The sequence below is a fragment of the Meles meles genome, chromosome 5, assembly GCF_922984935.1.
Source record: "Meles meles chromosome 5, mMelMel3.1 paternal haplotype, whole genome shotgun sequence".
NCBI classification, from domain to species: domain Eukaryota; kingdom Metazoa; phylum Chordata; class Mammalia; order Carnivora; family Mustelidae; genus Meles; species Meles meles.
In genome coordinates, this window is record NC_060070.1 from 141,991,414 (window position 1) to 142,008,377 (window position 16,964).

General features: G+C 44.2%; 1 protein-coding gene across 1 annotated transcript in view; it reads right to left on the reverse strand.

The window, feature by feature from the left end:
* The window catches only part of DTNBP1 (dystrobrevin binding protein 1), a 131,614-nt gene extending 118,031 nt beyond the window's left edge, over positions 1-13,583 (reverse strand). Inside the window, exons 1-3 of the mRNA XM_046004333.1 lie at positions 13,350-13,583; positions 2,701-2,754; positions 1,704-1,754 (exon numbers count right to left, since the gene is read on the reverse strand). Of these exons, the coding sequence (XP_045860289.1) occupies positions 1,704-1,754; positions 2,701-2,754; positions 13,350-13,405 (161 nt within the window). The 5' untranslated portion in view covers positions 13,406-13,583. The remainder of the gene's footprint in view (positions 1-1,703; positions 1,755-2,700; positions 2,755-13,349) is intronic.
* Positions 13,584-16,964: the final 3,381 nt, after the last annotated feature.

The following is a 16,964-nucleotide window of genomic DNA, read 5'->3' on the forward strand; positions in this document are numbered from 1 at the left end:
ATTCAACGAAATCACTAGATTTACAAAAATGAAGATAAAACGAAAGAGTACACCACTGCTCCTTACTGTACCTTCTTTCATGTTCACTTAGACTCTTCACTCAACAAAACCAAGCAGGAAACTGGTATCAAAATAAGCACTTTTCATTTCAAAAAAGAAAATCTCTAGATTTAGCAACCATAAAAAGAAAGGCAGTAAAGAGCTAGAAAAGAGAAAGCGAACTGTAGGCACAGGTGACTGCGTCATCCTAAACATAGCTCAGGACAAGGAGCGACCTTCTCCCGCACGCATCTTTAGCACGGATCTGTCAGAGGGCACATTAAGTTCAAAACCGCATAAAACATATTTAAATCACATATTTTTGTTAACAGCTATACTGAGATAATTCACACACCATAAAGTACACCCTTCTAAGGTGTGTCATTCAGTAGTTTTTAGTATATTCACAGAGTTGGGCAACTATCACTACCATCTAATTCCAAATCGTTGTCATGACGCCAAGCAGAAATCCCATACTCACTCCCCTCTCTCCTCCAATCCTTGGCAACCATTAATCTACTCTGTCTCTATGCATTTGCCGATCCGGGACATTTGCACAAATGGAATCATGTAACACGTGGCCCGTGTGCTGGTTCTGGGCGTCACCCACCTTGCAGCACATACCAGCGCTCCGTTCCTTTCGGTGGCTGAACGTGCTCTCATCAGTTGGTGAATATTTGTGCTGTTTCTACTTTCTGGCTATTATGAATAATACTGTTATGCCTGTTTGTGCACAAGTTTCTATGTGGACATTTGTTTTCAATTCTCTTGGTGTGAAACTGCCAGGTCATACAGGAATTCTATGTTGAACTTTTAAGAAACTACCGAACTGTTGTCCACAGCAGCCGCACCACTTTCTGTCCCCACCAGCAGGGCACACGGTGCCATTTCTCCGTGTGCTCAAGGCTGGTTACTGTCTGTGCTCCTGATTATAGCCCGGCTAGGGGGTGTGAAGGCGCATCTCACTGTGGCTTGACAGCATCCACGAATGGTGCTGAGCATCTTTCCGTGACCATTGGCTAATTATATCTTCTGTAGAGAAACTCCTGCGGAAATCCTTTGCCTGTTCCTCACTGGATTGTCTTTTTATCGCTCAGTTATAAAATTTATATGCTCTAGATTCAAGTCCCTCGGCAGAAAAACGATTTGCAAATATTTTCTCCCATCCTGTGGATTGTTGTTCCACTTTCTTGATGGGTTCTGTGAAGTACAGAGGTTTTAAATTTTTACAGAGTTCGATTTATTTTTTTCTTTGTTGGTTTATGCTTTTGGTGCACATGTAAGAAAATCATGTGTTTTAATATTAATCTGCATGCCAGTAGGAGGGGAGTAGAGAAGAAATGGTATAAAATTAAAAGTCAAAATAAGAGGATTATCAAGGACTTAAATTCAAAATCAATTTTCTTGCAACAGAAAAGCCATAAATATAAATACACATAATAAATTATTGACTCGCAAATATAATAGTGATCAATCTGCTTAAAGTCTGAATGGCCTTTGCATTAATCTATGAAAAGTAAAAACCCCTCAGGGAAATGAGTAAGTTAATAATTTCTAATCACTGTTTAGGTAAAATTTAGTTGCTTTAAGGTTTCTATCTACAAAATTTAAAATATTTTTAGACGATAGTCAGAAGCATAATTTTCTTAAAGGGAAACACTTACCTGCTAAGTAATTCTAGACCAGCAGTGTACTTTGGCAAACATGGAACAGTCCTGCCAAAAAACAAACAAAACAAAAAAATCCACTTATTTTATTAAAATTGCTTCCAACTTAGGTCAACTTAAAAAAATTAAAAGCTACATATGAGAATTTTGACACTGTCGACTGTAATGTGGAATATTTGTAAATTACTAATGACAATTTACTCAAACTTTCAGAGAAATGTATTGCTTTCATTCACAATTAAAATACTGTAATATACTATCACCCAGCATTCTGCCCTACAATTGGTTTTAGCACTTAAGATAAATACCTTGATAGAAAGGTAGATAATAAGAATTTTTTTTAAGATTTTATTTATTTGACACACAGAGATCACAAGTAGGCAGAGAGGCAGGCAGAGAGAGAGAGAGGAGGAAGCAGGTTCCCCACTGAGCAAAGAGCCCCATGTGGGGCTCGATCCCAGGACCCTGGGATCATGACCTGAGCCAAAGGCAGAGGCTTTAACCCACTGAGCTCCCCAGGTGTCCCAATAAGAAAATTTTTTAAAAGCTCATAATCTCTAGGTTTAAAGTGAAATTTGGTCATGTTTTATGTATTAAAAAAAAATGAAAAGCTGCACAATACTGGTGTTTTTTATATAAAACAGGTAACACAGCCCCAGAGGCTCACTTGCCAAGTACTGTTTCATTATTAATCTGCTTCTCAATAATGAAGGACTTCTACTTTGTGCTTAATATACAAAATGATTAACTGCGATCGAACAGTAACCACTGGTTGTCCGAGAATAAAACAACCATACCTCGCCATGTCCTCAGCCATTTCACAATTTTATTAGACAGTTTCCCGCATTACACAATTTATAAATAATCAGATTGCTCTGTAGTCAGAGGCACTCAACAGACGTGAACTCCACTAAAGTAACCATGCTATTAGAACTAGAGCCGAAGGCTGTGTGAAATTTAAGTCACAGTAAATTAAATCTTAGCACAGACTTACCTTGGTTTGCTTTTTACTTTAGCTTCTCTTGACTTGTCACTGAGAGTCTTCAGCCTATAATTCAATAAGTAGAAGTTATCATAATTTTACAGCTTAAGAAATTTTTTTGTAACCATGAGTTTCATAGTTAAAATTTTAGATCAGATAGCTAATTATTTTAGCAAGAATTCAGCATCTCCACAGACAAGCATTTGAGTGTTTACTGTATGTCACACCTCGAATAGAATATCTATAGCAAACATCTTTATATTTTTTCTTGCCCCAATCCCTTTTTTATAAATAATTCCTAAGTCTGATTGGTCTAGAGAAAGGTCATTTACCTGGCATCATTAGAAAAAGAAGTGATGCACACAGGTGAATTTGGTAGGTAACAAAGATGCCTAAGCGGCACATTTTAATAAAACAGGTAAGATACTAGGCACTCAAAGCTCTTTAAGTACAAACATTCTGTGAAATTTTAGACACTGATCAAAAGTTTTCTAAAATATATTACAAACCTTTTTCTTTAAAGAGGACTTGCTATATTCTTTTTTTTATTTTTTAATTTTTTTTTTTATTAACACATAATGTATTATTAGCCCCAGGGGTACAGATCTGTGAATTGCCAGGTTTACACAGTTCACAGCACTCACCATAGCACATACCTTCCCCAATGTCCATAACCCAGCCACCCCCTCCCTACCCCTTCACCTCCCTCCCCCCCCCACCCCAGGCAACCCTCAGTTTGTTCTGTGAGATTAAGAGTCTCTTATGGTTCGTCTCCTCCCAATACCATCTTGTTTCATTTATTCCTTCCCTACCCCCCAAACCCCCCACGTTGCCTCTCAAATTCCTCATATCAGAGAGATCATATGATAATTGTCTTTCTCTGTCTGACTTATTTCACTAAGCATAATACCCTCTAGTTCCATCCACGTCATTGGAAATGGAAAGTTTTCATTTCTTTGGATGGCTGCATAGTATTCCACTGTGTATGTGTGTGTGTGTGTGTATACAGACACACACATACCACATCTTCTTCATCCATTCATCTGTTGATGACATCTAGGTTCTTTCCATAGTTTGAATATTGTGGACATTGCTGCTATAAACATTTGGGTGCACGTGCCCCTTCGGATCACTACGTTTGTATCTTTAGGGTAAATACCCAGTAGTGCGATTGCTGGGTTGTAGGGTAGCTGTATTTTCAACTTTTTGAGGAACCTCCCTGCTGTTTTCCAGAGTGGTTGCACCAGCTTGCATTCCCACCAACAGTGGAGGAGGGTTCCTGTAAAGAGGTCTTGGTATATTCTATTTAACATTTTCTGCTAATTTCAGGTCATTCTTATGAATACCACCGATGACATTTCATAGCAAAACAATCATCTCTTCAGATGTCTGAGCTGGGAATGCCTTTTCATCTACCAACCTGAAGCCAGTCTACGGTGATGAGTTTGTCTGGGATCCTGTGTCTCTTTGTTTCCTCAACTTCAGTCTCCCACCCCCACCACTGGTCATCTGGTTCTCGGAGGAAACCTCAGTGCTTCGGCTGCTCCGCACTACTGCGGCCTCCGCCCTCCCTGTTATTAGCTTTTTAAAATTCCTGGGCTAGGAAACAGATAAATGGGCTAGAGATGCACAGAAAAATAAAATTAAATAGGCTTCTCCATCCATAGCATATGAAGTTCAGACTCTATACAGTTTATTTCTGCTTCACTGGCCCATTTTCTTCCTCTTTTGGCTGCTGATCCTGTACCATAGAAGTTGCCAGAAAGTGAGTGCTACCTTGTGAGCCACTCTAACATCAAATGAGATACTACTCTTAAATGTTCTTAACGTGGCTATTTCAACAGATCTTTGTTTCTATGTAGAGTTTGAAACGCAGGCCCTGGTACCACCACTAGCCCCGAACATGCCTTTGGTAAAATGAGAAATAGGTGCCTCTTCCTCAAAGTGCTCAACTGCTCTCAGCTAGAAACTGGCGACTGTCCAAGCTGACTCTCCCATGTACACCCCGGAGTCCGAGCCTCTCTGTGCAAGCTCGGACCTGGGACTCCATCCTTTTTGTCCATAATGCCTGGCTAACCACCAGAAAAGGACTTAAAAGAACAAAAACAAAAACCAAAAAGACTGGAATGCCAGTTTCATACAAAAATTTTTACATTACTCTATGTTGTTTTTAAAAAACTAAAATATTGATGAGATGAGCTCTTTGTTGTTAAAAAAAAAAAAAAGACTCCGCAATCTCTTTAATACAAAACTCATTTGTTTCTCTCTCTCTAGATGAGTCTAGGAGTTGTATTTTAAAAATCTGAACTGTCCTAGAGAAACTATAAATTTCGGGGCGCCTGGGTGGCTCAGGCAGTTAAACGTCTGCCTTCGGCTCAGGTCACGATTCCAACGTCCTGGAATCAAGACCCACATCAGGCTCCTTGCTTGGCGGGGAGCCTGGTTCTCCCTCTGCCCCCTACTCATGCTCTCTCTCTGTCACTCTTGCTCTAATAAATTTAAAAAAAAAAAAACAAACTTAAAAAAATATAAATTTACAAGCTTCACCTTGGCAACTAGTAAATCCAGTTTAAATTAAGATTTAAATTAAGATGACGCAACAACTAGGAAAACGTGTTTTGACAGTCACGCTCTATCGCCCCCACTCCAAAATTGAGAAAGGCACCTAGTTGTGACATCCCAGGTAGAATTACACTAGGATGGTTATACACAGTGGTACGTTATACTCAAATATACTCAAAATTATTTTAATAATATTTTTAGTGATCTAGGGCAATTCCATATAGTTAGGTGTACAAGGATATTGCAAGGGAACTGTTAAGATCCTTTCTGGACCATTCTTATTATATGGTCTGGCAAATCTGGAGGTTGGTATCTCAAATATTTATTTCTGAAATAAACTTTTACTTTGTCAATTGTAATACATCAAATTTGGGGTGCTCCTCCCCACCCCCCCAAAGGAAGAAAAAAATAGAATAGAAAGAAGGAATATCACAGGAAGCTGAAAATAAAATCACTGGAAGGGTCAAGGAGAACTTCTCCACGTGGCTCCTTAACAGCCATCTGCTTTAAAATTGGTCCTTAACCAGATGTAATGTGTGGAACTTATTTAATCTGGATTTGAACAAATCACCTGTAAAAAAGACACTTGGAAGAACAAGGAAATTGGGTTATGGACTGGATCATTGATAATATCAAAGAACTGGTGTTAATTCCGTTAAGTATGATGTTGGGATTGCATTTATGTCATCTATTTCTTTAGGGGCACAAACTGACGGACAGATGTAACAGACAAATCAGACTTTTGTAACGACGGGAGAGACACAACACAGAGCACTAGCCTCCATACGGTCACAGCCATGACAGGAGACGCAAAAGCGAAAGGGGCGACACTGGACAACTGGACCAAGAAGAGGGACAACTGCTGGATCTCACTCATGGAAGCGTCGCGTGGACTGTGCGAGTCTATTTTTTCTATGTTTGAAACTTTGTAAACACATTTTTGTACCAAACACAGTCTTTTAGGCATTCATCTCTTCTCATCACACCTTCTCCACATAAATCATCCATGTGCCAAAATTCAGAACAGAAACTGATGGAGAAAACAAGGAAGCTAGAAGGAGGTGGGAAACAGTGAAGAAGGTTGAGGAGAGGAACACAGACAAGGGTCACAAGGACTATTATTCTTAGAGCTGAAAAAAATAAGGTCAAGTGTATATATATGTATGTGTATACATACATATATATTTATACACACACGTACATTAAGGTCAGGTATATTTAACAAGTAACAAAAAAGCAAAAAAGTCCCTTCTGAAATACATCCTCAAAACCTAGAATTCAACCAAAAGCAACATACTGTTTGTATTGGGTACTAATTCTACTTCATGTTTCTCACGGTGATTCTGTGCTGGAAACAACACGCTAATGAAAGCAATTTAATGCCCCACAATGTCAGGACTCACTAAGAGGGAAATACTGATTTGGGTGTAATACCCCAGTTTCCTCAAACATAAAATGGTGGTATTATACTGACAGTAATGATTTGCCACAGGAATTAAATACAAGTCCAAATACGACTTTGTCAGCATTCTGTAAAAAGAACTCACTCACATGAAAAGTATAATAAGAATTATCTCCACCAAGAAAGGTAAGAACCTCCGTACATTATCGGGCCCAGGCAAAATAGAGGTTCCTGAATGCACCAGTTTCCAGAAAAGGCTTCCCCACCGTTCCCAGTCTTCTTCCTAAACCCACACAACCCAGGAAGACATAAGCGCTTCTGTGTGACTATCAATTTAGACATAAGTGAGCACCTAATTATCTTCGACCAAAAGCAACTAACCTCAAATTTGTCCTAAGGCTTCAACAATTTATTTTTAGGTTGTTCCAAAGACTTACACCTTGATTTGACAAGAGCACATTTATTTTTAAAGGCTGTGCAGAAAATATTAAAATGGGGGGCATCCTCCTAAGACATGGAGGTGATTAGCAGACCTGCCCCCACAACAAGTTTACAGAGAAGCAGATCAACAGAATGACCTCGGGAGCACGGTAATGAATGATGAGCAGGAAAAGCGCTTTCTCTAGCTGACTCAACCTCACCAGGTGACCTTAATGGCATTCCTTTGTGCTTCAATTTCCTACTCAGCTAAGCTCATCAGCAACTGTGAAATCTCAGGATGATGGCTTCAGAACACCACAAAAACAAAGCAATGAGCAGATTTTGTCATTAAGGTTCGATTCCTTTCACCATGTGGAGTCTCCATTATTCTGACTAAATTCTCCTTACAAAGACAAATCCAATCTATTGTATTTTTCCATGAATGTTCGTCATTTTTTTCTTTCTTCAGAAAGACCATGGAAAAGACAGCATCGATCACACTCAAAAATACACATGATCTGGGGTGCCTGACTGGCTTAGTCTCTTGAGCATCTGACTCTTGATTTAGGCTCAGGGCATGATCTCAGGGTCCTGGGATTGAGCCCAGCACGTCGGGCTCTCTGCTGGGCACAGAACCTACTTAAGATTGTCTCTCCCCGGGGTGCCTGGGTGGCTCAGTGGGTTAAGCCTCTGCCTTCCAGCTCAGGTCATGATCTCAGGGTCTTGGGATGGAGCCCCGCACTGGGCTCACTGCTCAGCAGGGAGCCTGATTCCTCCTTTCTCTCTGCCTGCTTCTCTGCCTACTTATGATCTCTGTCAAATAAACAAAATAAAATCTTTAAAAATAAAATAAAATTAAATATATATTTTTAAAGATTTTATTTATTTGATAGAGAGTGTGCACCCGAGCACGCACACACACAAGCAGGGGGAGCAGCAGAGGGAGAGGGAGAAGCTGGCTCTCCATCTGAGCTGCAGGCAGACACTTAATGGCTGAGCCACGCAGGTGCCCCATAAATAAATCTTAAAAAAAAAAAGTACACATCATCCCTCAGCCCTGCAGCCTGAGAGAGTCACATAAAAGCTGCACAAACAGGAAACGGAGAGGAACGTAGACCACCTCTATCCTAATTAACCCCAACTACACCGAGTCAGTGCTGACCTGTGCCCTAAGGGTTTCACACGTCTCCCCCACCCCTCACCACTGGTCCTTCTGTGGTTTTATTTTATCTGATTTGCCCATGTTTTCAACCTAGTTAATGCCTATATGGTAAATCAGCTTACAGCAGGGAATGACCGTAAGACAGCAGACTTACTCATTTTCTACGAAACAACATCTTGGCAGTTAGCTCTGTGTGTAAAGGGTTTCACACATCTTAATTGCTTCTTCAAGGTCAACCCCTAAGTGATCTCACACAACAAATTCACAGCCAACCGCTTCTCTTTCAAACTATTCTGAGGGGCACCTGGGTGGTTCAGTCAGGGAAGCTTTGCCTTTGGCTCTGGTCATGATCCCGGGTCCTGGCATCGGCATCGGGTTCCCTGCTGGGTGGGGAGCGTGCTTCTCCCTCTGCCTCTCCCCCTGCTCCTGCTTTCTCTCTAATAAATTCTTTAAAAATCTTAGAAAAAAAAAACTATTCTGAAATTCTGTTTGTAAATGACATCATTGATCTAAGATACTCCAGTTAACATCGTTAATTTCCCCACCTTTTTCCCTTCCTACATTTCACTGTTTACAAATCCCCCTGTGCCTGTCCTGTCCTTTCCCTCGAGAAACTGCTACCAGCACCACCTTACCATCGTCCCCCTGGCCCATAATTAGAGCCTCCTAAACACTCTCCCTGTCGCACATCTCCGGCCCTTCCATCACACAGCCTCTCAAATTTCTTCCAGAAGCACAGGCAGGCTCATGCTGCTCCCTCCACAAAAACCTTCCAAGACTCAGTCAGGCCTACCCCAACCCCTTTAACCTGCTTTACTGTTGGCGACAGTGCCTGTGGCCTTCCAGATACTGAGCCTCTAGAGCCTTTCTAGCCACTAGAAAGAGCCCAGGGACATTCACTGCTGCCTCCTGTGTTCTCTGCTCCATCCCTGGATCCTAGAAGGTGCCTGTCACAGAGTAAGTGCTCAGTAAGTAAGTACTTGATAAGTGAATGAACTCAGCAAAGGGCTAAAGATCTTCTCTTAGTCACTCAACTTCCCTCTCAGCTTCCTCTCCCACAACCACTTCTGTCTTGGAGATGCCCTCCCCCAAATGTTACAACCTTCCTCATTCTTCAAGGCCCAGTACAGAAGCCGCCTCCTCTTTGAAGCCTTCTGTAATGCTTCCTTTCGCAGGAATGAAGGACTCCTCACTTTGGGCTCACACAACATACACATTCACTTGTATCTTTACTGTTCTGTTCCTTCGGCCTCCCTTTACATTTTCCCAGGACTTTGTAGCCCCAGAATCCAGCCAGAGATACACACGCCAATTAGTAAAGAAAACCGAGCACATGGCTTACATTTGTTTGCTTTTTAATGAAATGCAAAAGAGCTTCTGGGAAAAAGGACACGTCTGAGTGCATCACCTAGTACCGTCTGACACTTAGTAGGAACGTAGTACATAGTTACTTAATCAGGTCGAATACTGAGACTCTTTTCATGCTTATTAAAAAGGTGAGTAATCCTGGAAGAATCAAGACTTTAGGCAAAATCTTGCCATTTTAGCCCACTATGAATTAGATTATTCAAGCCTCTCCTTCCAGTGGGTTTCGATACTATGGAAGGGCAGCAGAGAAAATGAGTCTGCTGGGCAGGAGTGACCTCGCAGGGGTAAACACCCACCCTTTGGCTGCAACAAGTTTTCTATCCCTACCCGCAAGAACCCAGAGCAAAAAAACAGGAAACACCAGTCGGTGACAGGCAGCTATAAACATTCAGTAAATCTGATTACCAATTCCCTGAGGGTCCTGCATTCCTGACTACTTCATTCCTGAGGCTTTTGGTCCTACCTGCTCAGAAGGTAAAAACCAAAGACCAGAGTGGATTTGAAGTATGTGCTTCATTATTTCCCAAAGTTTCCCTCAGAACTCAAGCCAATCCCTAAAAAGTGCATGAACCCCCCAAAAGGGTCTAAGAGTTCTGAGTAAGTTAAATGAAATTAGGACTCAAGAAGGGTGAGGCCCTAAACCTCACTCCTGTGGTCCTTTGGACCAGCCAGTCAACCACTTAAGTCAGAAAGAACATGATATCATTTCCAGGTTTATCTCAATTTTGACATAACTGTTATTAGGAATAAAAATTTAAAAGGGGAGCCTTGGTGGCTCAATTGGTTGAATGGCCGCCTTCAGCTCAGGTCAGGAACCCGGAGTCCTGGGATCTTCCTGCTCAACAGGGAGTCTGCTTCTCCCTCTCTGCCCCTCCTGCCCCGTTTGTGCACTCTCACTCTCAAATATAACCTTTTAAAAAACTATAAAAATACCCCAAGTCCATGGACAACTTATAGTTCCCACCCCCACCCCCCCAGGCACCAGCATCTCTAGCCACTGTCCTGAACTGATCTTAAGTTGCATTTTTTTTTTTAAGTCTGAATGGAAGGTGGAAATTCACTGTGTTCATCAGACATGCTTTTATCACTAATGTGACATTCTCTTGGGAGACTGATAAAGCTAAGCCTATTTAAAAAAAAAAGTAGGGGCGCCTGGGTGGCTCAGTGGGTTAAACTGCTGCCTTCAGCTCAGGTCATGATCTCAGGGTCCTGGGATCGAGTCCCACATCAGGCTCTCTGCTCAGCGGAGAGCCTGCTTCCCTTCCTCTCTCTCTGCCTGCCTCTCTTGTGATTTCTCTCTGTCAAATAAGTAAATAAAATCTTAAAAAAAAAAAAGTAGATTTTCCTACATTTTCAGGTCCAGTTCCATGAACTTTCAGAAGTTGAAAATAAGCAGAAAAGCTGAGAGGATGGCACTCTGGGCAACGGGGAAGAGCAGCTCCCACAACACTGAAGGAACACAGAAACCCACTAGGCCTTCCTTCTTCTCATTCCCTTGGGCAACCCAACGCTGCAAGTTTCCAATTATTTAGAAGCCCGCTGCTCGGGTTTCTATACGCACTAACACCAAGTGTTCCAAATGCGTATCACGTGCCACTGGGTAGTTTTGGGAGGTGAGGGCCATGTCACTTTCACCTGTGAATTCCCTGAGCCTTCATGCAATATACACGTCTGCTGATTAATTTCATCTTTCCTCAGCAAGGCAAAATATTCAGTTAAGTAAAATAGGTTGATCGCCGGCTGAATACGGAGAGTTTACCAAAATTAATTAAGAGGATTCTTTCTTCTAGGAGTCATACAGGAATTTGTGAACTGGACAAAAGGGAACATCAGAGTTCAGAGCAGCCAGTCGGCGGCAAGGCAGACCTCACCTGGAAAGGAGTGATTTCTCTGTCAGGTGACAGGCCAACTGGCACACAGTGACCAGTGTGTCCGTCAGTTGACAGCGACCAGTACAGGAGGGAGTCTAAATGGAGCGAAAGCCCTCTCAGGATGTCTAATCCCAAAGTGGCTCCAGTCTATGATAGGGTCAAGAAGTCAGTTTCCAAGGGATTCTAACCAGATCTCAACTCTCTTCCTAACTAAACCCTAAACTCAGAATGTCCAGACCTCCTAGGATGGTTCAGGTCCAGAGTCTACATTCCTAGTTATTCCTCGTTAAGTTTAATCTTCTTAAGCAAAGATCATGAGTATGAATGGCAAATACACAACCGAGAGAGTTACAGTAACTACCAGAAGCTGGACTGTTACCTCCTCAAAACTCCTTCAAAATAATGATAACAGGTGTACCAGGTGGGTTTATCTATGACCACTCATGCTCCACGCAGACTATTCCAGAATCCCGTCAAAACTCTTCAATCATTTACACGTGAAGTTACTTTTTCAATTTAAATGAGGGGGGAAAGATTGCAAGCATGCAAAACAAAACAAAACCCATAAATCCATAAATGAATAACTCACACAGTGTGTATCATATTCTTACCAACTCCAAACCAAAATTATCAAAAATGATTTACATGGGGTAAGTGCTCCAGTATTTGCCTCAAATCCGCAGCATCCAAAAGGCAAACCACGTAAACATTTTTGTCCCGTAAGATAAAATCTTAGCCCCGTCTTTCTCAATGACAATTTAAAACCCTATGATGGAGGTGTTCTCGTTCAGAAAATTCTCCAAAGGATTTGTACGATAAGGTAAGACTCTTTCTGAAGGTGACACCTTTTCTAATGAAAAAATTAATACTAACTAAGCACGAACTAGTAACAACAGATGACGCGGTGCTTTCTGTTCTGCATGTTGTGTCTTACATGTCCATTCGTTAATCTTCACAATCCTGCTAGTACCATCTTTTATCACCTCCGTACAGTTGTGGAAACCGAGGCAAGACAACTCAAGTAATTTGCAAAGCCACATTTGCTTAGAGGTGGAGACTGAGAGTCCTGGGAGTCTGGCGCGGGAATCCGTTCCTGTGGTTCCCAAACTTCCCCGCGCCCTGGAATCAGCCGGGGGAATCCTGAAAACTCGGGCAGTCCCCAGTCTGATTACCTCGGTAAGGGCGCCAGCCTGGGGTCGGACGCGTTCAAGATTCCCCAGCGACTCTAGAACAAGTTGGGGAACGGCTTGGTCTGCGCCTGTCACCATGACCTCGCTGTGAGCAATGTCGCCGTAGTTCTGTGGCTTTGCTGGCCCCACGAATTTCTTCATCAAGGCGCCGAACCCGGGGCAGACACACAGGGAGCAAACAAAAGGGAGGGAAAGAGGCGGCCGGCCGGCAGCGCCGAGGGTCCGGGGAGCGGGGCGTGCCAGGACCCTGTCCCACAGCGCGCGCCGCGGCGCCCGTGACCTCCGGCCTGGGCAGGGGGCGGCGGCCCCAGCTCCCCGCGACGCCGCAGAAGCCCGAGACCCCAGCCGGCAGGTGCCTTGGAGGCGCAGGCCCCCGTCCCGCGGCCGGCGGAAGAGGGGGCGCGCTTGCCCGCCACGTGACTCCCCCGCCGGGCCGCGCGGAGACCGGGACGGGGGCCCAGGCGTCCCCCGCGCACTCCGCGGAGCGAGGCGGAGCCGGCCGGCTGGGACCCAAGTTACTCAGTGCCGCCGGACCCACGCCGCAAAGTTCCTCTGCTCCTCGGCCGGGCGGAGATGGGAAGTGCGGGGCGGGACCCGAGCGGACAGGGGCGCGGGAGGGAGGGAGGCGGCGTCAGGGGTCCCCGGCCCAGCCCCCGGGTCCTTTCCGTCCCCCACCGTATACCCACCCGGAGGTGAAATCCTGCTGCACGCTCAGCAGCCGCTCGCGCAGGGTCTCCAGCATCGCCGCCGCCGCGTCTCCTCCGCTCAGGTTTCAGGCCGCCGCCGCTGCCGACGCCCCGGGGCCCGCAAGGCCGCCACCACACCTGTCACCCGCGCGCCCCGCACACTCGCAGCCGGCCCCGCCCCCGGCTCGGTCGGGGCCCCGCGCCGCAGCCCCTTCCGCGTTCCCGCCCCCAGCTCGCGCGCTCCCGCCCCGCCCCCGCCGCGCCCAGGCCCGCGCAGGCGCAGTGGGCCGCGTCGGCCTCGGGCTGCGGGAAAGGGGCGGTTCTTCTCGTCCAGCTGAGCAAGCCACAGAGGCCCTGATGCCTTTTTGTAGCCCAAAGGGCCCTCTCGTTTTTCTCCGACACAGAATTGGTATCATGAGAGAATGTTTTCATCGAGGGCTTCGCTGAGTGCAGGGCTGGTTTTTACGGTTTGGAAGAGAATTGGGTAAATTTCTTACACAGCTTGCACATCCCTGTAGCACCGGGTACAGGATCTGACCCCGCGGCTTTGCCCTCCGATGAGACAGTTAACCATTCTAAGCCCCGGTGTCCTCCCTCATAAAATGGGAACGATAATCAGCTGTTTCGGCATCATCCTTTTCCACTTCGACCTCCATGATGCTTTTGTGCCCTTTACACCGAAGGAGGTCGCCTTTGTCAGGTCACCGCTGACTTCCATGTTGCCAGGGCCATTTGTTACTTTCTGCCCTGATTTTTTTCTCGACCTCTCGGTGGTTCTCAAAGCAATACCTTATACCATTTTTAAAAAGTGATTTTATTTATTTATTTATTTGAGTGGGGGGAGAGAGCATACCAGCGGGAGGACAAGTAGGGGGAGGGAGCAGCAGTCTCTCTGCTGAGCAGGGAACCCCACCCCAGGTTCAATCCCAGGACCCTGAGATCATAACCTGAGCGGAAGGCAGAAGCTTAACCCACTGGGCCACCCAGGTGCTGCCCCCCCCCATGCCATTTTTAAGACACATTCTTCTCTTGCCTTCTCTTGACATCGTATTTCTATTCTCCCTTCCCCTCTACTCCTGTTTCAACAGCTGCTCCCAAGCCCCGTCACCAGTCTCCCCCTCTTCTGGAAATTCTATCAAGGCACTGATGGACGCCCAGTTCTCTATTTCCAGCCCTGTCCTCCTTCCTGCCCCTTCAATTTAGACCAGTTGCTCACTTAACATGTATCCAGTAGGCATTTCCAAGCCAACATACCCAAAATTGAAGACTTGATTGCATAGTCAACTCCTAACTTGCTCATTCCCCAGTCTTTTCCATTTTAGTAAATGGTGTCACCATCCACCAAGTTGCTCAAGTTAAGCCACTCTATTTTTATTATTTCCAATCCACTCTATTTCTTTTTTTTTTTTAAAGATTTTATTTATTTATTTGACAGAGAGATCACAAGCAGACAGAGAGGCAGGCAGAGAGAGAGAGAGGGAAGCAGGCTCGCTGCCGAGCAGAGAGCCCGATGCGGGACTCGATCCCAGGACCCTGGGATCATGACCTGAGCCGAAGGCAGCGGCCCAACCCACCGAGCCACCCAGGCGCCCCTATTTCCAATCCACTCTATTTCTAAAGTATTCCTGGAACATGCCCCCCTTCCTCCATCTTCATTATAATCACCCTAGACCAGGACACTGTCATCTTACACTAGGAACACTGACAGTTCCCCGATTCTAGTCTTGCCATCTATACCCCTGTAATCCACCCTTGACATGGCAGCAGAAGGGAATTATCTAAAAGAGCAATCAGATCACGTTGCTCTCCTACTTTAAAGCCTTCAGTTGCTTCCTGTGCCTTCAGAATAAAATTCAAACTCCTTACTTGGCTTAAAAAGTTCTAAAATTTGACCCCTTCCTGATATTCAATCCAAAGTAAGTATGAACTTGAACCGTGTGGGACCACTTACATGCATATTTTTTTCAATAAACACATTAAAAAATTTTTGGAGATATGTGATAATTAGAAGAAACCTGAAGAGGAACCACATAGCCTAGAAATATCAAAAAAAAGAAAAATTATGTATTGTTGCAAGAATACAGTATATAATACATAAATAAAATAATCTACTATTTATATTATATTGATAAGGCTTCCAGCAAACAACAGACTATTAGTAGTTAAGTTTTGAGGAAGTCAAAAGTTATATGTGGATTTTCAACTGCTAGGGGATCAGTTCAAGGGTCAACTGTACTACTCACCTATCATGACCTTGACATTTAAGCCATAGCAACCTTGTGTGTGTTCCTTGAAAACTCCAGGTTCATTTCCATCTTGAGGCCTTTTCACAAGCTCTTCTCCAAAATGCCCCAGTGTTGGCTTCTTCATGGCATTCAGATCTCAGCTTAAATAACCCCTTAGAGGGGCGCCTGGGTGACTCAGTGGGTTACACCTCTGCCTTCAGCTCAGGTCATGATCTCAGGGTCCTGGGATGGAGACCTGCATCGGGCTCTCTGCTCAGCGGGAAGCCTGCTTCCCCCTCTCTCCCTCTGCCTGCCTCTCTGCCTACTTGTGATCTTTCTCTCTGTCAAATAAATAAAATTTAAAAAAAATTTTTAAAAAACCCCAACCCCTTAGGTAGGTTTTCACAGATCATTCAAGTTATCCACACAATCGCTTCCTGTACACAACCTGTTTCTCAACTGAGTACACATCACTCTCTGATAATTTATTTAATAATTATTAAGAAAAAAGTTGTTCATTAACTAATTTTTTAATACCATTTATTTTAAATTCAGCTGGGACTAGGGTGAGGCAGGTAAGGCATTCATTTCAGGTGCAAAATTTAAGGGGAGCCAAAAAGCTCAGTATTCAAAATGAATAATATTTTAATGCAACATTTTAAAAAATCAGAATTCATGCACAAAATGTGATGAACAAAATATCAAACGTAAACAGTAAATACTGATTGTTTTGTTGTAGGAATCAAATAAGATAAAACATGTGGCTTATGGTTGGGGCAGCGGGGAAAACCTCTTGCCCCCTCTGGATAATTTCTTCCCTGTGGAGAAATCTCCTTCCACAGTGTAACACTCCAGGCCTTTCCTGGAGGAGAAGAGGTGACTATGTTGGTTAGTAAGCTAGGGACAAAGTAGACTGGCCCCATATTCTTTTCTCTATTGTGGCTGCAAACTTCTAGCACAGAACACTCATTCCATTCCACAAGGACTGGCTGCCTGGTGAGGAGGCTGGGGCAACCCAGTTGCTTTCTGTGACTGGAGAGGCAAGTCTTTTTTTTTTATTATTTTTTTTTTAATTTATTTGACAGAGAGAAACCACAACTAGGCAGAGAGGCAGGCAGAGAGAGAGAGGAGGAAGCAGGCTCCCCGCGGAGCAGAGAGCCTGATGTGGGGTCGATCCGAGGACCCCGGGATCATGACCTGAGCCGAAGGCAGAGGCTTTAACCCACTGAGCCACCCAGGCGCCCCTGGAGAGGCAAGTCTTAAACTGAGGTTCAGTAACAGGAATTCTGCTGGCCCATAAATATTACATAAGCCATGTGCTTCATCAGACTTACCAGAAATGAAAGTGATGTTCTGGCCACTTTATGCTGACACTCTTGTCTTATTTCTC